Here is a 22635-nt window from a genome sequence, read left to right as displayed (position 1 = left end):
TGGTCCCCATGGGTCCCTTCTGTCGACCACAGAGGGAAGACTTGTCCGTCGCCCTATTCCCACATCCATAATTTTTTTTTTTACATCAATATAAAGATAAAAAAATTGTGCTTGCTTTATTACTGGGGAGGGCTCCAGGAGAGAGGGCAAGGACTAGATTCTTAGGACTGGTGGGAAAAGGGGACAACTTTAATGTTTATTCTTTTTGTTTTGTTTTGTTTTGAGAGAGAGTGAGAGAAGGGGGGAGCAGGAGAAAGGCAGAAAGAGAGGAAGGCACGGAGTCCGAAGCAGGCTCCGGGCTTCGAGCTGTCAGCACAGAGCCTGACACGGGCCTCAAACCCACAAGCCGTGAGATCATGACCTGAGCTGAAGTCGGACGCTTAACTGACTGAGCCACCCAGGTGCCCCAGAAGGGGACAACTCTATCTTCTGAATCTCCCAGTTTACTCTCTCCAACCAGAACTAGTTAGGATCGAAACGGACAAGATTTATCCCTCCTCAGAGTCCAGGAGCACCTCAGAAATAGTGTCTCCATCTGAGTGCAATGTTTCTTCCAAAATCAACTCTTCAGGTTTCCAATCTCAGGAACAGGCTCCTACAGCTGAGAACCCAGGCACTGGCTCTTCACCGACTTCTGTCAGTGGCTCACCAGCCACTGTCTGTCTGTCCTTCCTTCAACTGTCCCCTTCTCCAGGCTCCTGACCTAGCTCAGGTATTTTGTTTCTCCTGAACTAGCATCTCAGCCCCCCCCTTGACTAGCCCACCCCTAGCCCACCTTGGCCCCAGAGGGATGCTTGTAGCATCCAGGTCTGATACTGCCCTCCCCTGCTCAAATCCTTCCACATCCTACTACCCACTGCCTACAGGTAATACCAAAGCTCCAGTCTGGGCCTTCAGGATCTGACCCTGCCTGCGTTGCCATCATCAGCTCCTTCTTTCCTTTAGTTCTAACCTCCCTGACAACCCTTCCACAGAAGACCTCGATAAAGAGCAAACGAATTACTCCGAGGGAGGGAGGGGGTCCCCCCCCGGGGTCCCCCCCCCCCTCCGGAAGGGCGGGAAAGGCTAATTGGAACAGACGCACCGATTTCCAGCCAGGAGAAGTCTCCTTTTGATCTGTGCAGCGTGCACCCCAGAATTCCGACCTACACCGATGCCTGCCTCCTGCAAGGGCGTCTCGCCCCCTCCCCACCCCATCCCATGCTTGAACCCACTCTGGAAGGCACCAGAGAGAGCAGCTCCAGACCCCGGGGGTGGTGTGCTGGTGATGGAGGAAAGCAGCCAAGCAGACCAAGGTGGGATTCTCAGGTCAGCTTCCAGGACCACTCCCACCCCTACACTTGCCTTTGGGCAGGGCGCACGCCTGGAGGTGGCTGGCAAGGCCAGAACGCCCCCATATCTGGGGGGGGGGGGTTAGGAGGAGAGTCGGATTCCCTCACCTCCTCTTCGGCTTCGGGAAGCCCGACCCGAACCCCCAAAATTCCCAGAGAAGGTGTGGTGGGCTCCCTGGGTCCCCGCCCGTGGCGCCCCGCCCCCTATCGCGGGGCACGCCGGGAAACGAAGTTCTCGGCCGCGTCGCCGCAACAGGCGGTCCGCAGGCTCAGACTACAGGTCCCAGGATGCACTGCACTCCGCAGCCCGAGGAGGGCCGTGGTTGCCCTTGGCAACAGAGCGGGTCTCCGGGAGCCGGGACCCGGACGCGCACGGGAGTTGGGGGTAGGGGTGGGGGTGGCGGGGCCGGAGCGCGACCTGAGAGAGGCAAAGACGCGGGCAGAGCGACGGACGGGAGACAGGAGGAGACCGACAGAGCGGCACAGGGTTTTCCAGAGCCAGAGAGGGGGAGAGACGTGGAGGGAGGGGGAGACCCCCAGAGACGAAGAGAGAGGTTCATAGCCAGGGAGGGTGAGAAAGGTGGGGGGCGTTTGGGGGGGGGGGGAGGGGGAGAAGGACAGAGACCAATGAACTCATTCAGAGAGAGACCCCCAGCGACAGAGGGTGGGACTGAGCCCAAGAGTGGGTCAGCGAGGTTTGCAGAGACAGAGACAAAAGTACTTACAGAGACAGGGACACAGTGGGAGAGCGGGAGAGACAGCAAGGACTGAAGGGGTGGGGGAGACAGAGATTGCCTCTCAAAAGAGAAAGACGCAGAGGGAGGGAGACACAGAGGCCCACAGAATCACAGACTGGGTCCCCGATTGAGAGAGAGAGAGAGTCACAGGGCCAGAAAGACGTACAGAGTCAGGAAGAGGGAGAGCTTCTGGGAGAGAGAGAGAAGCAGGAATTTAGGAGACCTGCAGGGAGAGGCCGAGGGACACTGATTCACAGTGAGACGGACACCTCTGAGAAAGAGAGAGACCCCGAGACCCAGCGAGGGTCACAGGACGAGCGACAGGCATAAAGGAGACACGCAGCAGAGACAGAGAGACCAAGAACAAGAGATCGTCCCAGAGGGAGACGTAGACCCAGGCCGGGAGACAGAAATCAAGGCCTGAGCAGCAGACGAGAGAGTGAGACACCAGGCCTCCCCGTTCAGCACTGGGTCCCCAGCACTGACGGCAAAGTTCGTGTCATGAGGCCGAGTGACACAGTCAGAAACCCCGAGATCCGGGTGGCGTCTCATAGGGCTAACCGGGCCCACCGAGGCCCCCCGGTGGGGAGGAGGACCCGGCCAGGCAACAGGAGGAGGGGGTGGGGGGCGGGGAGGGCGCCTCTCAGAGGATGCCCCCCTCCCTCCAGCCAGCCCCCGGAGCGGGTGTGCGCACGTGTGTTGGGAGCGGGGAGGGCATTTGTCCCGAGCCTCCGGGAGTGGGGTGGGGGGGGGGGGGGCGGAGGGACGCCTTTAAGCTGAAACCCCGCCCCTCGGTCGTCATGGCAACGCCTCCCCCCAGCCGGGGCTCCCACATTTCAGCAGGTGCTTGAGCTTGGAGCTCCCGCCGCCGCCGCCGCCCTTGCCTCGGGCTCCTCGGCGCCCCTGCCCTCGGCTCTCCGCCCTGCCCGCCCGCTCCCCCTGGCGGAGCGGGCGCGCCCCGGGGTGCCGCTCCCTGCCCTGCGCTCCGCGCCTGGAGGTGCCTCGCCCCTCTCCTTCCCTCCTCGCAGTCTCCCCGTGGCTCAGTGCTCTCCCGAGTCTCCGGCTCCTCGCCCTTCTACCTGTTTGCCCCTGCAAGGCGGGACCCTGGTCCCTGCTACGTTCCTGGGGCCATGGCAGGCCTGGGCCCCGGCGGAGGCGATTCAGAGGGGGGACCCCGGCCCCTGTTTTGCAGAAAGGGGGCTCTGAGGCAGAAGGTGGTCCACGAAGTCAAGAGCCACAAGTTCACCGCCCGCTTCTTCAAGCAGCCAACCTTCTGCAGCCACTGCACAGACTTCATCTGGTGAGGGAAGGGGCTGGGGGCCTGAGGGAGGAGGCAACGAGGGATAGAGACTCCTGTCACCCCAGACCCGGAGTGCTCGGGAAGGAGAGGGCTGCAACCCTGGCGCCTGGTCCTAGGGGAGGAGGGAGCTGGGGACCCGGACCCCTGGGTCTGAGGGAGGAGGGGCTGGGGCCCCGGACCCCAGGGTCTGAGGGAGGAGGGGCTGGGGACCCGGACCCCTGGGTCTGAGGGAGGAGGGGCTGGGGACCCGGACCCCAGGGTCTGAGGGAGGAGGGGCTGGGGACCCGGACCCCTGGGTCTGAGGGAGGAGGGGCTGGGGACCCGGACCCCAGGGTCTGACGGAGGAGGGGCTGGGGCCCCGGATTCCTGGTTCTGAGGGAGGAGGAGCTGGAGGCCTGGGCTCCTGGGTCTGAGAGAAGAAGGACTGGGGGCCTGGGTTCCTGGGTCTGAGAGAAGAAAGGCTGGAGGTCAGAATTTCTGGGTTCCAGTAAACGAGGCAGCTGGGGCTCGACTCCGGGGTCTTGCTACAGGAGGGAGTCAGACGCAGTGTGGCCGGCAGAGGTGGGAGGCCCAGGTACCCTTATCTGCACTGACCTCTGATCCTTGATCTTGCAGGGGCATTGGGAAACAAGGCCTGCAATGTCAAGGTAAGAGCTGGGGATCTGGACTCCTGGGACCTTCAGGAGGGTGGAGGCTGGGGACCCACGGCCCAGGAGGCTTGACACACGTGTTCTTTGGTCCCCAGAGAGGCGCGGGGGAGCCCGGGGCGGGGGGTGTGGCAAAGACACAGCCTGCGGTGGGGAGGGAGCTCTGACGGCGGGGCCACCGCGGAGGTGGTGCTGGGGGCCCCTCCCTCGGCCGGCTCCAGGTGGGGACAGATATTTGGAGAATCTGTTGCCATGGGAACAGAGAGATTTGGAAAAGGGGAGCTGAAAGGGGGGGGCTGGAGATGCGAAGTCAGAGCCCCCCCCCCCCTTCAAGCTGCTGTCGCCATGACAACAGCAACAGTCCTAGGCAGGGGCAGGCCCGGGCGGGGTCACCAATGGGCGGGTGGGGGCCGGGCGGGGCTGGCAGTTCTGGGGGGCGGGAGAGGGGGGCGAGTCCTAAAGCACCAGCTGCCACTGCTGAGAACAGAGTGAGTCAGGGAGGGGGAGGCTGCAATGGCGCCCCCAGACTCACTTCTGCCCAAGTTGCTGCTCTCTCCGTTCTATGAGAGGACATCTCTCTGTTTCTCCCTCCTCCTTGGCCTGCTCTTTTCTTGCTTTCTTGTCTCTGTCGACGGGATCCTATTTTCTCTGTGTCCCTGTCTCTCTGTCGTCCTCACTCCGTCTCTGCGTCTCTGTGTCTCCCTTTGGCTGTGTGTAGGCACTGGGTTCTCTCTGCTCTGTGATTCTCTCTTGCCTGTTTTGGGGTCCATCTCTTGAATTTCTGTGTCCTGGTTTTTCTCCCCCATTCCATGTTGGGGTCTCTCCTTTGATTTGCTCTCTATTGAACTCTATTTTGGGGCCCCCCCTCTGGTTTTCTTTCTGTTGGAGTCTCCTTCTCTCTGATTTTCTGTCCATTAGGCTCACTCTCTGTCTCTGTGTCTCTATGATTCTCACCTTCAGTTTGCAGCTTTGTGGTTCATCGACGATGCCACGAATTTGTGACCTTCGAGTGTCCAGGCGCTGGGAAGGGCCCCCAGACGGATGTGAGTGCCCGGACACCTGATTCTTCCTCCTTGGGCCGCACCCCCGCCCTCACCCCCTCGGCGTCCGTCCCAATTTCTCCTGCTATTTTTAAGGCTGGGAGGGGAGGGGGGCTGGAGAGATAGGGGGAGCTAGTCTGGCCCAGATTCCCTGCCCTTGGCCTGGAAAGGGGAAATGAGAGGGGCTGAGACAGGCTGGGGACATAGGTGGGGGACAGAGAGGAGGCAGGTGTGAGGGGACCAAAGACCAACATTGGAGAGGATGGGCTGTCATCCAGGGGTCAAGAGATTTAAAAAAACAGAGCGTTGAGGGACAGACAACTATTGATGCAGATACAGATAAGACAGAATCACAGAAATGCAGAAAAAGATAATGATAGAGACCCAGACAGAGAGACTGAGACGGACAGACAGACAGAGGATTGGAACAGAGACAGCAACGCAGGCGGAAGGAAAAGGCGAGCCACAGGGACTGAGAGAGACAGACAGAGACAAGAAACTCAGAGAGACAGGGCTGCAGATACCCAGAGAGAGAAGCTAGAATAGAAAATGGTAGATATGGAGAATCGCTTAGAAGTTGCCCAGAGGGAGGCAGGCCCAGAGAGACCCTGCAATGCACATTCACACACATGTGCAAGTACAGATCTCTCATGCACACACACGCACACATGTGCATATGCATATGTGTGTGTGTGTGTGTGTGTGTGTGTGTGTGTGTGTATATATATATATATCTCCCCCATGAGCACACACATGTGCATTATAGGTCCCCCATGAACACACACAGATACACACACCTCTGTCTCCCTCCCTCCCCTTCACCCTTCACATCAGGGGGATGTTGGATTCACTTACAAGAACAGTGGATCCTATGTGCCCCTTCACTTTCTGTCTGGCTTGGGGGCTTTTCTCTTTGAGCCTCAATTTCCCCTCTATAAAATGGGGCTGAAGGTCTAGTGTTGACCAATAGAGCTTTGTGCAATGATGGAAATGTTCTCTATCTATGCCGTCCAATATGGCAGCCACCAGCCCCGCATAGCTGGCTAGAGGAGCGCTTGAGAGGGGTCACTGTGACTGAGGAATGGAAATCTAAAATTCCATTTAATTTGAATTGATTTAAATTTATTTTTTAAATTTTTTTCATGTTTATTTATTTTGAAAGAGAGAACACATGCACATATGAGGAAAGGAGGGGAAGAGAGAGAGGGGGAGAGAGAATCCCAAGCAGGCCTGCACTCTTAGTGCAGAGCCCGACATGAGGCCCTGAACCCATGAACTGAGACCATAACCTGAGCTGAAATCAAGAGTCAGACCTTACTTAACCTAACCAACTGAGCCATCCTGGCGCCCCGGATTGATTTAAATTTATTTTATTTTTAAAAAAATTTTTTTTCAACATTTATTTATTTTTGAGACAGAGAGAGACAGAGCATGAACAGGGGAGAGGCAGAGACAGAGGGAGACACAGAATCTGAAACAGGCTGCAGGCTCTGAGCGGTCACCACAGAGCCCGACGCGGGGCTCGAACTCACGGGCCGTGAGATCATGACCTGAGCCGAAGTCCCAAAGTCGGATTCTTAACCGACCAAGCCACCCAGGCACCCCAGGATTGATTTAAATTTAAATAGCCACTTGTGGTTAGTGGCTATTGGGTGGGACAGCATTAATCTAGACATACCCAAGCTTGTGTTTTTTGGTTTTTAGTTTTTTTGTTTTTAATGTTCATTTATTTTTGAGAGAGAGAGAGAAAATGAGTGGGGGAGGGACAGAGAGAGGGAGAGAGAGAATCCAAAGCAGGCTCCAGATTCTGAGCTGTCAGCACAGAGCCCAACATGGGGCTCAAACCCACAAACCTGGAGATCATGACCAAGATCATGACCTGAACAGAAGTCAGGTACTCAACTGACTGAGCCACCCAGGCACCGTCCCCCACCGCCCCCAGGCTTGTTTTGATAGTCCAATGAAGCCGAGTGACTTCAGAGTCTAGCCCAGCTTTTGACAGAGGGGTGGAGATAGTTTTATGATTAGCAGATGGAGAAAGAGAATGAAAAATGGCGACAGAGAGAGACAGAAAGGGAGAGAGAAATCTACGGAAGTCCATGGGACATTTTGCCAGCTGGTTAGGCGAAGAAAATTGAAGTTTGCATAGAGAATGTGATTTCACAGAACATATATTGAGCACCCCTTCAGTTCCTCATCTATAGAAGGGGCTGATGATCATGCCTGCCTTACAGGATTGCTTTGAGGACTAAATGAGTCGAGTATTTGGGACGGTACCTGATATATGACAAGAGACAATATATCCGTTATCATCCTTGTAGAATTATGACTATATCCCATGAAGAAACAGAGGCAAAAACTGAGGAGGGGTCTTCCTCTATATCACTCCAGCTTTTTTTCCCTTCTTCTTCTTCTTAATGCTTTTGATCTTGTTGTAAGTAACGTGGATCAAGGGCTAAGGAAATGGTGAAGGCTTGGCAAGCATGATTTCCTTTAGACCCCTTTCAGGGAGGCCTCATGGACCCATCTTATAGGGAGGATGGCTGGGTCTCTGCAAAGCGGTGGGGGGGGTGGGGGAGCCACAGAGCTAGATGGTGGGCAGAGTCAAAATGTGGACGCTAATCTATCTAATTGGAGCTGTGGTCCTGTCTCCTTTTTAGTAGTGATTTCACCTTGAGAATAATAAGGGCTTCTCTCTGTGGAGTGGTGGAGCCTGTGTGTCTGTGTCCGGTGTCCTGCTGAGGGCTGTTATGTAGACCATCACTTAGTGCAGCTGAGTTAGGGTCAGCTGAAGATCTTTAGAGGCCGGGAGCATCGAAAGAGATCACCGCACCTGAGTGTCATTCAAATTAGAGTCCCCACTAAGCTGCAAAGTAGGGGACGCCTGAGTGGCTCAGTCAGTTAAGCATCTGACTCCTGATCTCGGCTCAGGTCATGATCTCACAGTTTGCGAGTTCAAGCCCCACATTAGCCTCTGTACTGACAGTGTGGTGCCTGCTTGGGATTCTCTCTCCCCCCTCTCCTCTGCCCCTCCCCTGCTCACACACTCTCTCTTAAATAAACTTAAAAAAAACCTGTAAAATAAATAAAAGCCCAAGAATATCCTGAATTTTCACCTCGGATAACTCTTCTTTTTTTTATGTTTATTTTTAAGAGAGAGAGAGAGAGAGAGGTGAGCAGGGGAGGGGCAGAGAGAGAGGGAGACACAGAATCTGAAGCAGGCTCCAGGCTCTGAGCTGTCAGCACAGAGCCCGACGCGGGGCTCAAACCCATGAGCCGAAATCAGATGCTTAACTGACCTAGCCACTGAGGTGCCTCATCACCTATCATAACTTTTGCAATGCATTCCTAGAAAGAGACAAATACCAACTTATTTAACACTCAGACATGGCCAGGGGTGGGGAAGGAATGTCTTACTGGTGTCCTAAATTCATGCTTAATTGCACTCTGGACATTTAGCATTGCTTCAAGATTTAGATTATTTCCACTGGGTAGAGGAGGACACTGAGGCTCAAAATTGGGCACTAACTTGCCCCAAATCACACAGCTGGTAAATGGCCTCGCCCTTATTTAAACCCAGGTCTATGTGAGGACCACAATAAAATCACTAATAGTAACCACAGCACTAAGAATAACCGTACTTAACACATTTAACATGCCAGGCCCTGCTATGCAGTTTACATTTAATCTTTCTTCTTTTTAAATCATTATTATTATTATTTTAATTTTTAACGTTCTATTTATCGAAGAGGGAGAGAGAATGAGTAGGGGAGGAGCAGAGGAGAGAGGGAGACAGAGGATCCCAAAAGGGTCCCATGCTAACAGCAGAGAGCCTAACGAGGTGCTTGAACGCACAAACTGTGAGATCACAACCTGAGACAAGGTCAGATGCTTCACTGACTGAGCCACCCAGGAGCCCCCAAATTTATTATTTTTTAAAGTAATCTCTGCACCCAATGTGGGACCCAGACTCACAACCCCCGAGATCAAGAGTCACATGTCTACCGACCCAGCCAGGCAGGCACCCCGACACTTGGTCTTTCATTAACTGAGGGGTCCTTTTAATGGAGAGGTTCTATTCCCCATTTCACAAGGGGCTCAGAGAAGGCAGATCAAGAGTGGGCAGACATTGACAGAGGCTGACAGTGAGGGATCTGGCGTTCATTGTGGCCCACAAGTGCTCGAAAATAGCTTTGGGGAGGGGGGTGGAGCATAGGGACTATGGGACGATGGGAGCCGCCACCACCTTCAGGTTCTGTTCAAATCCCACCTTGTTAGCGAAGCCCACCCTGATCACTCTATGCAAATTTAAACGCCCCCACCCCTGGCTGACACTTGCCTGCTTCGTTTTTCTCCAGAGCACCTGTTACCATGCATCATACTCTTTCATTTATTCAGTGTTTATTTTCTGTCTCCCTTCCCTAGAAAGTAAACTCCATGTGGACAGCAGTTTTTGTTTCTTTGTTCACGGCTGGTCCTGGCACCAAGAACAGTGCCTGGCACACAGCAGGCACTCAATAAATACTGTAGCGTGAATGAGTGAGGAGGAGCAGGACTGGGAGAGCAAGGCGGAAGGAGGAAGCGTTCAAAGGGCTTCTCTCTCTCTCTCTCTCTCTCTCTCTCTGTCCTTACCCCCTCTGATGTCTCCCCTCGGCCCCCAGGACCCCCGGAACAAGCACAAGTTCCGTCTGCACAGCTACAGCAGCCCCACCTTCTGCGACCACTGTGGCTCCCTTCTTTATGGGCTGGTGCACCAGGGCATGAAATGCTCCTGTGAGTAGTCCACGCTTGCCGCTCCTGGCCGAACCTGGCGCTCCGGGGGGGGTGGGGGGGGTCGGGGGGGTGGGGGGGGGGGTCAAAGCACAGTGTCTGGGTTCCGGGTAGGGCCGGGGGACGGAGTCTGGAGTTGGGGGGCGGCCAGAAGTGCCACCTCCCGTTTTGTCCCCCCCTCCCCTCCCCCAGGCTGCGAAATGAACGTGCACCGCCGCTGTGTGCGCAGCGTGCCCTCTCTGTGCGGGGTGGACCACACGGAGCGCCGAGGGCGCCTGCAGCTGGAGATCCGAGCACCGACCGCGGATGAGATCCACGTCACAGGTGAGGCCCCGCCCCTCTGTCCGGTCCCTCCCCTTCCACCCCCGCCGGAAGGGCAGGGTGCACCTGAGCGGCCCACCCAGCCGAACCGGAAGGTCCCGCCCACAATCCTGACCCCCGTCTGCAAAGGCTGAGCGCCACCCAGCCACGCCCCTTCCAACCTGTAGCCTGGACTCTAGCCTTGACTTGTGACTTTCAGGGCCATTTTTAAAAATTAATTAATTAATTTTATTTTTTTTTAAATTTTTTTAATGTTTATTTATTTTTGAGAGAGAGAGACAGAGCATGAGCGGAGGGGGAGGGGAAGAGAGAGAGGGAGACACAGAATCCAAAGCAGGCTCCAGGCTCTGAGCTGTCAGCACAGGGCCCTACACAGGGCTCAAATTCACCAACTGTGAGATCATGACCTGACCCAAAGTCGGATGTCCAACGGACTGAGCCACCCAGGTGCCCCTTTTTAAAAAATTTTTAAATGTTTATTTTTGAGAGACAGAGAGAAAGGGCAAGCAGGGGAGAGACAGAGAGAGGGAGACACAGAATCCGAAGCAGGCTCCAGGCTCTGAGCTGTCAGCACAGAGCCCGATGTGAGGCTCGAACCCACAAACCCCATGATCATGACCTGAGCGGAAGTTGGATGCTTAACCAACTGAGCCACCCAGGTGCCCCTTTCAGGGCCTCTTAATGGCCATTTTAGATCAAGGTCCTTGGGAGTGGGGGATGAGAAAAAACCTGGTTCCGAGGGAGGCTTGGGATTACTATGGGTGACGTGGCCAGGGTCCTCACTCTGGGGTCCTAAGGGAGGAGGGGGCTTTGGGTCCGATTTCTGGGTCCCTGGCTGGGGAAAGGGCTTTATGCCTCATCTTCTGGATGCCTGGGTCAGGAGAAAGGCTGGGCGCTTGGATTTGGGATTGCCGCTGGGGAAAACTCTGGGGCCTCTTCCTGGATCTCTAACCCAGCCTACACCCCTTCACTTCCTCTCTCAGTTGGCGAGGCCCGTAACCTTATCCCAATGGACCCCAATGGTCTGTCTGACCCCTACGTGAAGCTGAAGCTCATCCCAGACCCTCGGAACTTGACAAAGCAAAAGACCCGGACCGTGAAAGCCACGCTAAACCCTGTGTGGAACGAGACCTTTGTGTTGTGAGCTTCGGGTGCAGGGGATGCTGTGATGACTGACAGAGAATGATCGGAGGGTCCTGGTGGCCCACAAGACCCCAGAGAGCAAAGTGTGGGAGGTGTTAGGATAGGGGGATCCCAAAAAAAGGCGGTGGGAGAGGGAAGAGAGTGGCTGAGGGAGAGGGCTGGAGTTAGAGAAACAGAGAGACAGACATCTGTGCATTTAATCTCCATCAAAGCCCACTACTTTAGATTGAAACAGAGATCGGGGGGGGGGGGGGGGGGGGGGGATTCTCAGAAGAAGGCACAAACCCAAAGAGACAGAATGGGGAGTGGGTGTGAGCAGGGGAGGGTGGCAGGAATAGAAAGAGAAGCCAATCAACAGAAAGACAGAAGGACAGAGACCTAGAGGAAGGAGGGGGGCACAGAGACTCAGGAGAGAGATCTGGAGAGAAAAGACAGGACACAGGGATGGGAAGGAGCCAAGAATGTGGGAGGACCGGAGAGAGACTGAGAGCTGTCTACATGTACTCAAGGTCCTGATATTGGGGGAGACCCCCTTCGTGGAGGATCAGAGACGACAGGACACTTTAGAGAGCAGGAACAGACCCCAGCTCGCCCCAGAAGGGCTTGCCTGCTCCACCAGCACCAGGGATGGGGAGCAGAGGCAGCGGGGAGCTGGACCCTCACTCCGCCGCCCCCTTCCCGCAGCAACCTGAAGCCAGGAGACGTGGAGCGCAGGCTTAGCGTGGAGGTGTGGGACTGGGACCGGACTTCCCGCAACGATTTCATGGGCGCCATGTCCTTCGGGGTCTCGGAGCTGCTCAAGGCACCGGTGGACGGCTGGTGAGGGCTGGGCGGGGGCGGAGGCTGTGCCTTGGCCTGTCCATCTCTGTGTGCAGTCTCCTCGGGCCACCCTCATTCTGCCTCCCTGCACTTCTCCCTCCCTTGTCCCCATCCCTCTCCCCTCCTCCTCCCTTCCTGTGTCCCCCACTCCGTGTCTCTCTCGTCTATCCCACTCTCTCCACTCCGTGTCTTTCTCTCTGTGTCTTTTTCCCCCCTCTGATACCTTTGCCTCTCCCGCGGGTGCCCCCCTTCTGCCCAACTCCTGCCCGACTCTGGTCTCCTTCTGTATGTCAGGTACAAGTTACTGAACCAGGAGGAGGGCGAATATTACAATGTGCCAGTGGCTGATGCTGACAACTGCAGCCTCCTCCAGAAGTTTGAGGTACTCAGGCCCCACTTCTCCCAGGGGGAGCCCAGCCCTGCCACCCACAGTTCAGAGCTGCCCCCTCCCTGCACCCACTTGTTGCCCACTGGTCCTGGGACTACAATTCCCAGAAGACCCTGGCGCTCCCTTCCCCCTGCTTTTCTAGGGGACTCCTGCCCCAGGGTATGATGGGAATTAGAGTTCCTATCCATCCCCTTGGCTTGGGGGGTTGGAGTCCCCACCCCCTGCTCTAGGGCATCCCCCTACCTCTCTCGGGGCTCTGACTCTGGCTTTCTCCTCCACCCCCTCTCCCCGCAGGCCTGTAACTACCCCCTGGAACTGTACGAGGTGCGTGAAGCTCAGGCCTGGAATGGAGACATTTTCATCCCTTGTGGTCTATGTCTGTCTCCCCATGTCTTCTCCCTCCCCTGGTATCAGTTTTCACACCCACACACGCGGGATGAGCACAGGTTTGGAGGTGGTCTTGTGCTTGTTGAGTAAACCTAGCATTCCAGAGGTGAATCTGACCCTTAACCAAGTCCCCAAGGTGGAGACACAGTCACAGATACTTAAATTCCAGGATGATGTAGTGCATTAGAGGTAGAGCACCCCCCCCTCCCCCAGGAGCCTGGAGGAGACACTCATCCAGCCTGGGGGGAAGGTGCTGGGGGAGGGTGAATCCTTGAGGAGGTGACTGCTGAACTGAACTTTTGAGTTTTTCTATTTGTCACTGTGGCCTTTCTCTCCTCCATTCATTTTCTCACTCTCTCAACACCTATTTCCTGTTAGCCAAACCCTGTTCTGGGCATAGAATCAGTCCATTCCCTGGGGAGCTCCGTTTTCAAAGTAGGAGAAAGTGACAGATGGAGACATTCTCCTGGAAGGAAGATGTTTGGTAATAGAGGTAGTAGCCTCAGGCACTAGGGAGAATTGGAAGCACCTGGCTCAGCCTGGGAGCGCCAGAGAAAGCTTCCTAGGGAGGGGAGCCCCAGAGGAAGTGCAAGGAGAGGGAGACCATATTTCCAGGCTGAAGGCTAGAAATCCTTCCAGGCAGCAGGAAGAGCAGGCCTGTGGTGGGAGCGGGTGAGGCGTGTCTGTAGCACCAGGAAGACAGTGGGGCTGAAGGGGGGAGAGAGTGGGAAGAAGTAGGACATTAAGCCAGAGAGGGAAGGAGCGTGCCTTGTCCTTCACTGGAAGGATTTTATCTTAAACCGGTGGGCCGTGGGAGCATCGAAGGTGGCCTAGGATGGTTTAGGTCGGAACAAGACAAATGCTGTTTGTAGAGAATAGATGGTGGAGGCAAAGGGGGAAAGAGGGAGGAGGCTCTGTGGAGACTCAGGTGGGAGGAGTGGTAAAGGTGTTCAGGTGCTGGGTGATGTTGAAGATGCAAAAAGGGGGGAGACACAGTCTCTGGCTTTAATGGATTTTGATTTCTGGCTCTGCTGCTTATTTGCTGTGTGACTTTGGGCAAGTTATTTAGTGTCTCTGTGCCAACTTTCTCTTCTCTAAAATGGGGCATGGTGGTGATAACAGGGTTATCTAACAGCATAGAGTGATCTGTCTGAGTGTTAAATGATAAACCCTCCAGGTTATGGAAAATCAGCACAAGTTCTAAAGCCAAGGACGGGGGGGTGCAGAGACAGTTTTCCTTTTTCTCTCCCTCTCTTCTCATCCCTTTTGTTCTTGGCTGCTGTCTCTCTTAGAGACATCTCCTTGTCCCCATCTGGGGTCTGACTACCTTCGGATCTCTCTCCTTTCTCACAGCGGGTGCGGATGGGTCCCTCTTCCTCTCCCATCCCCTCCCCATCCCCTAGTCCCACGGACTCCAAACGCTGTTTCTTTGGGACAAGCCCTGGACGTCTGCACATCTCTGACTTCAGCTTCCTCATGGTTCTAGGAAAAGGCAGCTTTGGGAAGGTTGGATTCCTGGGGCTCTGGGGGAAGGGGAAGATGTCTGGGGAAAGATCAGATTTCTGGTCCTTAGGAAGGAGGTACATGGGGAGGGACACTAGACTACTGAGCCCCCCAGAGGGGGGTCAGTGGGACACCTGAGTGCCTCTGAGAGGACAGGCATAAAGATTCTGATGCTTTCCCTGAGGGAGTGGTCAGCAAAACCAGGGTGCCCAGTCCCTGAGAGAGAGGGGGAGGACCTGGGATTTCATTTCTTTGTGTCTCTGAAGGGGGAGGGCATGGGGGAGGCCCATGATGGACTGGGCCTTTTGGGGCCTCTGTCGCTAGGTGATGCTGGCTGAGCGCAGGGGCTCTGATGAGCTCTACGCCATCAAGATCCTGAAGAAAGACGTGATCGTCCAGGATGATGATGTGGACTGCACCCTGGTGGAGAAGCGCGTGCTGGCCCTAGGGGGCCGAGGCCCGGGAGGCCGGCCCCACTTTCTCACCCAGCTGCACTCCACCTTCCAGACCCCGGTGAGGAAGGAGGGGGCGGAGTCCGGCTCAGGTCGAGCGTCTGCTCTGGGATTCTGAGTTTACAGACAAAAAGAACCTTCCCCGCCCCCGCACTCTGACTGGGCGTGGCCAGATGGGTGGGATCCTGACTAGGCGGGACCTGAGCCAGCTTGGTCTTGAGTGGGTGGGGTTTTTTTTTTTTTTTTTTTTTGAGTGAAGGATTTTTGAGTAAAGGAGTACGTGAGTGGTGTGCCAATAGCTGCGCGCTAAGTAATGTGGTCGTCACTCTTGGATTCTGAGTAAATGTCTCATCAGAAACGGTGCGTGTCCCAAAGATTGAGGAATGGGACGACAAGTCAGAACCTTCAGAGGTTTTTGTTTGTTTTTAATTTTTTTTATGCTTATTTATTTCTGAGACAGAGACAGACAGAGCATGAGTGGGAGAGGGGCAGAGAGAGAGGGAGACAGAATCCAAAGCAAGCTCCAGGCTCTGAGCTGTCAGCACAGAGCCCGATGCGGGGCTCGAACTCACAAACCGTGAAATCATGACCTGAGCCAAAGTCAGACACTCAACCGACTGAGTCACCCAGGTGCCCCAGAAACCTTCAGAGGTTTGAGAAGGCATGAGTGCTTCAAAAAAGCTCTGGATGGGCACAGTTAGATTCCTGGATTAAAAAAGAAAGAAAGAAAGAAATTAGTATCCATTGCAAATGAGGCCTGAAAAAAAATCTTTGGTTCCTAGCAGGTGGTCAGGATTGCTTTTGTGTGTGAGTAGCTATGGAAAGAGGTTTTGGTATCCTTAGGATTTCCAGGGAATGGTGGGCCTCAGCCTTCAATTCTAAGAGGGCAGGACCAGTTCGGAGTAATAGGGGATATGTCAGGTTGAGATTCTGAGCTGGCTGGGTTAGAATCATTGGGGCCTCCCAGTTCTGATTGGGTGGATCTGGAGCCTTCCAAGTTTGTCTCGAGTGGGCAGGAATGGACGTGTCCTACCCCCTCTAAGCACCAGCACCCCACCTCTCTGGCAGGACCGTCTGTATTTTGTGATGGAGTATGTCACCGGGGGCGACCTGATGTACCACATCCAGCAATTGGGCAAGTTTAAGGAGCCCCATGCAGCGTGAGTCTCAGCTGAGAGAGGAGGGGTGGGGCCAGGGGGACCCCAGCCTTTGAGCTTCTAACTCCCACCTCCTTCTCTAGGTTCTACGCAGCAGAAATCGCCATCGGCCTCTTCTTCCTTCACAATCAGGGCATCATCTACCGGTGAGCAGTCTGGGCCTTTCAGTGGAGGCAGTCAGGCCCCTAGAGGGAAAGGGATCAAACTTACAGCTCTAGGGGCTCCTGGCTGGCTCAGTGCATAGAGCATGCGACTCTTGATCTCGGCATCCTGAGTTCAAGTCCCACGTTGGGCCTAGAGCTTACTTGAAAAACAAAACAAAGGGGTGCCTGGGTGGCTCACTCGGTTGAACATCTGACTCTTGATTTTGACTCAGGTCATGATCCCAGGGTTGTGGGATTGAGCCCTGAATTGGGCTCTGCGTTGATTGTGGAGCCTGCTTGGGATTCTTTCTTTCTCTCTGCCTCTCTTCTCTGCTCACACATGTGCGTGCTCTCTCTCTAAAATAAACAAAAACAAAACAAAGATCAAAACCTTGTAACTCCAGCCCATTGAACGCTACCCTTCCTTCAATGCCTGTCCATCCAACCCCCTACCCCCAGGGACCTGAAATTAGACAACGTGATGCTGGATGCTGAAGGACACATCAAAATCACTGACTTTGGCATGTGTAAGGAGAACGTCTTCCCTGGGACCACCACCCGCACCTTCTGTGGGACCCCAGACTACATAGCTCCTGAGGTAACCCTCCCTTGGCTGTCCTTGGTGCTACACAAGTTCGCCGAGTGGGTATGGCCAGTTGTCTAACATTCAGAATGTCGGGGGGCTGACCCTGGGGTCTTTTTTTTTTTAATGTTTATTTTTGAGAGACAGAGAGAGAAGAGAGAGAGGGCGAGTGGGGGAGGGGCAGAGAAAGAGGGAGACACAGAATCGGAAGTAGGCTCTGAACTCTCAGCATAGAGCCTGACTCAGGGCTCTAACTTACAAACCATGAGATCATGACCTGAGCCGAAATCAGCTGCTTAACCAACTGAGCCACCCAGGTGCCCCCTAACCCTGGGGTCTTTGCATGAGTCATGGGTGATCTAACAGCAAACAGAGCAGAAAGGCCTGCGTGTTAGCATTCCAAGTGGGCAGAGCTGGGTGTCTAAACAGGCTAAGTGGGCAGAGAGTTGGGTGAGTGTTCTAAAAGAGTGGAACCCTCTCTAATGGTAACAATTCTCAGACAATAGCACCTGTTACAGGACTATTCTAAGAAGGTGTACTCTTGAGTGGGTGGGGCCTGTGTCTCTCCACCACCCACCCCCCCAGCCCTAAGCATTTCCTGAATATTTCAGGTGGGTGGAATATACTCTAACTTTTTGTTAAAGGGGTGGAGCTAATGATCTGACTGTATGTAAGTAGATAGAGTGTCCTGAGTTTTCTCAGTGGAAGGAGGAAGTGTCATCCTTAATCTTTCTGGGTGATTCAATGCTAATGCCCAAATAATGTCAATGGTTTCAAAACATGGCTGGGAATCAGAATCACCCGTGGACATTTTGAAATATACACACATATTACTGACTCTCACTCTGGTCTATTGAGGCTGGAATTCTTTAGGGCTAGGGAACAGCCCCCTAGGTGAATCTTAAATGCATCCAGATTTAAGAATCTCTGGTGTCTGAAAATTAGCCCTCATGCACCTGTTATTGTAAGGAGAGGGTCTAGTTACCAGAATATTTTGGCTGGGTGGAACTTTTGACTTGGTCCTTAGATAATCTTCATATTTGGGACCAAAGGAACATTCTAAGTAGGAAAATTTTGTTTCTGAATTTTCCAAAAAGATGGAACTGAAGTGTTCTGAGTGGGAAGAGTTTGTGTTGACAACACTTAGTGTGGGTAGGGTTCTCTGGGGGTGAGGCTAGAGGGGGTCTTAGGCTTCTTTAAGCACAAACCATGATACCTTGCCTTCCATCCTCTCTCACCAGATCATTGCCTACCAACCCTATGGAAAGTCTGTTGATTGGTGGTCCTTTGGGGTTCTGTTGTATGAGATGTTGGCAGGACAGGTAAGGGAAGCTGGGGACAGGCTGGCCTGCCTAAAGGCAACACAGCGGGGGATGCCACCTGTTACAAGGCCTTTATCTTAAAGGAGCAGGGTAGGAAGTGATGTCTGTCATCTAAGGAGGGGTGCTAAGCAGTTGGGAATATCACGCCTGGATAGCGCTGTCCTTGGTCCTGAAGCATTATTTTCCCATAGGCCTGGGGTTCTTTAAATTCGTTGTTTGTTTGTTTTTTAAATCTTTATTTTTGAGGGAGAGAGAGACAGAGTGCAAGCAGGGGAGGAACAGAGAGAAAGACACAGAATCCAAAGCAGGCTCCAGGCTCTGAGCTGTCAGCACAGAGCCCAACAGGGGGCTCGAACCCACGAACTGTGAGATTATGACCTAAGCCAAAGTCGGATGCTTAACCGACTAAGCCACCCAGGCACCCCAGGCCTGGGGTTCTTTAAACGTTTTTTGTTTTTTGTATTTTTTTTGGTGACAAGGACCCCATCTCAGAACAACGTGTTTAATTTTTTTTTAATGTTTGTTTATTTTTGAGAGAGAGAAACAGAGCACGAGTGGGGGAGGGGCAGAGAGCAAGGGAGACACAAAATCTGAAGCAGGGGCTTTGAACTCACGAACTGCGAGATTATGACCTGAGCCAAAGTTGGATGCTCAATTGACTGAGCCACCCAGACACCCCAGAATAATGTGTTTAAATCTATGAAATAAAATAATAGGATTACAAAGGAAATCAGTCATATTGAAATATGGTTATCAAAACTTTAAAATTTTGATTTAACTTAGTTCAGCCAACTAAATACATTTAATTTAAATGTATACAGTTGCCTAAATATTACACATAGGGATGTGGATGTATATGTGATTTCCTATTCATGAATTAAATAGTGATAGCTCATGGTGATGGGAAGTAAATAGGCAAGTCTACCAGTAATCTTGAAGTTGAGATGACTAATATTTTGAGATATCTGCAACTCTAATGTGATAAGAAATTATCTGTGATTCCTGTTGGTGATGAAGTTATAAGTACTTCATAACTGTTTGTGGTTTTTGCCCACCATTCATAACTGAAGGGAATGAGAAATTGCAGTTAGTGATTTTTAAACATAAAGATATGCTTTTTTTCCTATTCAAGCTCACAGGCCCCTTCAGTTGCACAAACAGACTTCCTAGAGCCCACATTAAGAATCCTTGCCTTGCTTTTGTGTCTCCTAATTCCAGAAGACTGGAGGCCACTCATCCAACCAGGAGAATGTTTTTACAGTTTTCCTGCACTTTTTCCTGTCTTCTATTTAAATGACATATTGTCTAATTAACACCCTGCTGATTTTGCACAGCAGAGAAAGACAGAACAGCAAAGAGGTGCAGAGAGCTGAGATAGGAAACAAGGTCCATTTGAGATAGGAAACAAGAGTCTGAGAGGAAGGGAGAGAATGCTTTGGTGGTTTGGTCAAAATTTTCCTCAGGATGTTGGAGGGGGGTGTTCATGTTCACGGTGGGTGCTGAGGGTTTGCAAGGTGGGGAAAGGCAGTCTGTCAAGTCCTGACACGTTCTCCTCTCTCTTCCCTCAGCCCCCTTTCGATGGGGAGGATGAGGAAGAGCTGTTTCAGGCTATCATGGAACAAACCGTCACTTACCCCAAGTCACTTTCCCGGGAAGCTGTGGCCATCTGCAAGGGGGTAAGAACCCTCTGACACAACCCATTTGCCCCACCGCCGCCATCCAGGGTTGCCTGGGCAGTGTCCCTGTGCACATTAGAAAAGTGTAATACAGAGCTTTTGTTAGAACATTAATTACTGACTGCCGTGCTGTCACCTCCTGTCCCATGATGGCCTCTGTCTCCTTCTCTGCTGCACCCACCCCTCAGCTCACTGCAGGGAGTGCTGGAAGGCCAGGGCCTGCCTCTGCAAGGGGGTGGATCAGGTCAACCTAACTCCTGCCACTTTCCCTCCGGGGATCTTGGGCAAGCCACTGACACTCTGGGAGCCTGTCTCCTCTCTTGGGGTTATGGAGCTAATGCAGGATAAGGAGCCTAGCCTATGGCAGCTTTTCCAAGAGCATTAGCACACTTGTGTTTCTGGCTCCTGTCTCCATTCTCTCTGACTCTCACTCTCTGGGTTCTGTCTCTTATCTCTGCCTCCATCTACGTTTGATGGGGCCTCCTGTGTCACTACCATTTCTCTGTGTCCCTTGGGCTCTCTGTCAACCCCTTGTATCTGTGTCCCCCTCTCTCTGGGCATCTGTTACCCACTTACCCCGACTGCCATACACACACACACACACACACACACACACACACACACACACACACTGGGTCCTTCTCTCTCTGGAACTCTCCTCCTCTCTGAGTCTCTGCCTTCATATTGTGTCTTTATCCTCTCTGGGGTTTTGTCTCGTGGATCTCCACCCTTCTCTCTTTCCGCATCTCTGCCCCCCCCCCCCATCTGCTTTATCTCCCACCTTCTCTGGGTCTCTGCACTCGCCCTGGGTCTCTATCTCTCCCCCCTCTCTCTATGCTGTGTCTCTGTTCTGCTGTTTTTGCTTTTCTGCCTTTCTCGTTCTCTGTGCCTCCCTGTCCGGGACCCTGTCTGTCTGTCTGTCTCTGTGTTTTCCACAGTTCCTAACTAAGCACCCAGCGAAACGCCTGGGCTCAGGGCCGGACGGGGAGCCCGCCATCCGTGCTCATGGCTTTTTCCGCTGGATGGACTGGGAGCGGCTGGAACGACTGGAGATCGCGCCTCCGTTCAGACCCCGTCCGGTTAGCCACCTTGCGGGAACCCTGGTCCCTGGGGATGGGGGACCCAGGAGCTCCCATTCCCATATGTAGAGGTGGGGTGGGGCTCCCTCTGCGGAGACGCCCCAACGGGAGATGCAGAGCCCACGGAGGATGCGCTGATTCCAGAGGAGACAGGACATGGTCACAGGGGACACAGAGGGACACCAAGGAGCAGACGGAATTTCATCTTTCCCTCCCCGTGCTCCCCACAGTGTGGACGCAGCGGCGAGAACTTCGACAAGTTCTTTACGCGGGCGGCGCCAGCGTTGACCCCCCCAGACCGCCTTGTTCTGGCCAGCATCGACCAGGCCGATTTCCAAGGCTTCACCTACGTGAACCCGGATTTCGTGCACCCCGACGCCCGCAGCCCCGTCAGCCCGCCGCCGGTGCCAGTCATGTAATCTCACCTGCCACCACTAGGTGTCCCCATTGCTCCCTCCCCGCACCAGTCTTACACCTTCCCCCCAACCCCCACCTCCACCCCCTTTCCGATTTAGATCTTGCTCCCCAGCATTCTGGCCTCTGCCCCGTGGGTGCTAGATGCCCCTCCCAAGCGTTCCTGGCATTCTAAGCTCCATACAGTCTCTGGAGCCTCACTGTGTTCTAGACTCTGCTGTGCTGAGCCCGGGATTCTCACCCACCTTGGTGTTCTGGACTCTGCGCTACCAGAACCTTCACCACGGTCCCAACTCCGTGGGGTTCTAGACTCCGTGTTGGTAGAATCTCTGTCTCCCCCCCCCCCTTTTTTTTTTTTCTTCTCCTTTCTTTCTGGGAAATAGTCTCATGGGGTGGGCTGTTCTAGACTTGGATTCTAGAACAACCCTTCACCTCTGACCTGCCCCCCACTCCCCCCACCAACGACGTCCACCCCATTCTGGAGTGAGTGGGAGGCTGTGCCCCCACGCTCCCGTGCGCCTCGTCCACACTCTAGGGATTCCTGGGATGGATGAAGGATCCCTACCCCAGCTGTTCTCAATCAGCTTTTGTTCTAGACGCCCCTACCCCGAACCCGTCACTGCTCGCCTGCCAGGTGCATGGCTCCAGTCCTGCTCGGAACCTCCTCCACCTCCCCTCCCTCTTCCCCTTCCCCCCCTTCCCGTGCCTGCCACTCTGGGGCGGGGGGGGCTCTGTCCTCCTCCCCCTGCCCACTGCCCTCTTCTTTGGCTCTCTCGCCCGGCCACAGCTGCTGGAGAATAAATTTGGGATGCTGATGCTGGGTGTTGGGATGTTTTCTTCTAAAGCTTGAAGAAGGAAGGGGGGCGGGGTGTGGAGGTGGGACAACGTACACGGAAACGCGCGCGCGCGCGCGCTCACACATACATACAGGCTGGGGGTGGGGCGGCAGAGAGACAGAGGGAAAGCAGAGAGACCCATAAAGTGGGCAGAACAGACCCACAGCGGGAGAGGGAAAGAGCAGAGACGGGGTGGGGGTTGAGGGGCGCGAGGGCCCAAAGTGGGCACATGCACAAGGAGGTAGGAATGGACACGCAGACCACTGGGGATGCCCGGTGGAGCCCGTCCCCCGCCCCAGCACAGACACAAACATTCACATACTCACCCAGAGCAACGCATACGCTCACAGACACACTGAAACCCAGAGTCTGGCGCGGGGCGGGGGATGGGGGTGGGGGTGGGGGGAAGCAGTCCTGAGCGGGGAGATGACAGGCCAGCCTCCCGTTGAGGGGTCTGGAGACTTGATCGCTGGGAGACCCCACGACAGAGCAGGCAGACACCCAGAACCTGTGAGGTTAAGACTCAGCCACGGAGGCCGAAGACCGGCGGACGCGCCCTCCGGGCCTCTTTGCCTTGACCCACTTGC

The 22635-nt window shown here is 54.2% G+C and overlaps 1 protein-coding gene across 4 annotated transcripts; it reads left to right on the top strand.

The window, feature by feature from the left end:
- Positions 1 to 340: 340 nt before the first annotated feature.
- Positions 341 to 22007, top strand: PRKCG (protein kinase C gamma). Of its 4 annotated transcripts, XM_042919647.1 has the most exons (19): positions 1208 to 1308; positions 3261 to 3368; positions 3984 to 4015; positions 4976 to 5058; positions 9717 to 9828; positions 10018 to 10149; positions 11130 to 11286; positions 11974 to 12108; positions 12403 to 12490; positions 12791 to 12820; positions 14237 to 14389; positions 14711 to 14899; positions 15907 to 15998; positions 16079 to 16141; positions 16598 to 16736; positions 17963 to 18043; positions 19612 to 19719; positions 20658 to 20798; positions 21029 to 22007. In XM_042919647.1, the coding sequence occupies exons 1-19, from the start codon at positions 1268 to 1270 to the stop codon at positions 21215 to 21217; spliced, it is 2073 nt and encodes a 690-aa protein (XP_042775581.1). In that variant the 5' UTR covers positions 1208 to 1267; the 3' UTR covers positions 21218 to 22007. The 4 variants fall into 4 exon arrangements, with proteins under 4 accessions (XP_042775582.1, XP_042775581.1, XP_042775585.1 ...); XM_042919648.1 differs by lacking the exon at positions 14237 to 14389 and having other exon boundaries at positions 341 to 1295; XM_042919651.1 differs by lacking the exon at positions 1208 to 1308 and having other exon boundaries at positions 2952 to 3368.
- Positions 22008 to 22635: the final 628 nt, after the last annotated feature.

This window comes from Panthera leo, chromosome E2 (genome assembly GCF_018350215.1).
Source record: "Panthera leo isolate Ple1 chromosome E2, P.leo_Ple1_pat1.1, whole genome shotgun sequence".
Taxonomy (NCBI): domain Eukaryota; kingdom Metazoa; phylum Chordata; class Mammalia; order Carnivora; family Felidae; genus Panthera; species Panthera leo.
Note: the sequence above shows the minus strand (reverse complement) of the source record. Positions and strands in the feature narration are given on the sequence as shown.

Coding starts and splice junctions, on each gene's coding strand:
- PRKCG (XM_042919651.1), top strand. CDS start 3,199: ATGGCAGGCCTGGGCCCCGGCGGAGGCGATTCAGAGGGGGGACCCCGG. Junction 3,369..3,983: donor CACTGCACAGACTTCATCTG/GTGAGGGAAGGG, acceptor TTGATCTTGCAG/GGGCATTGGGAAACAAGGCC. Junction 11,287..11,973: donor TGGAACGAGACCTTTGTGTT/GTGAGCTTCGGG, acceptor CCCTTCCCGCAG/CAACCTGAAGCCAGGAGACG.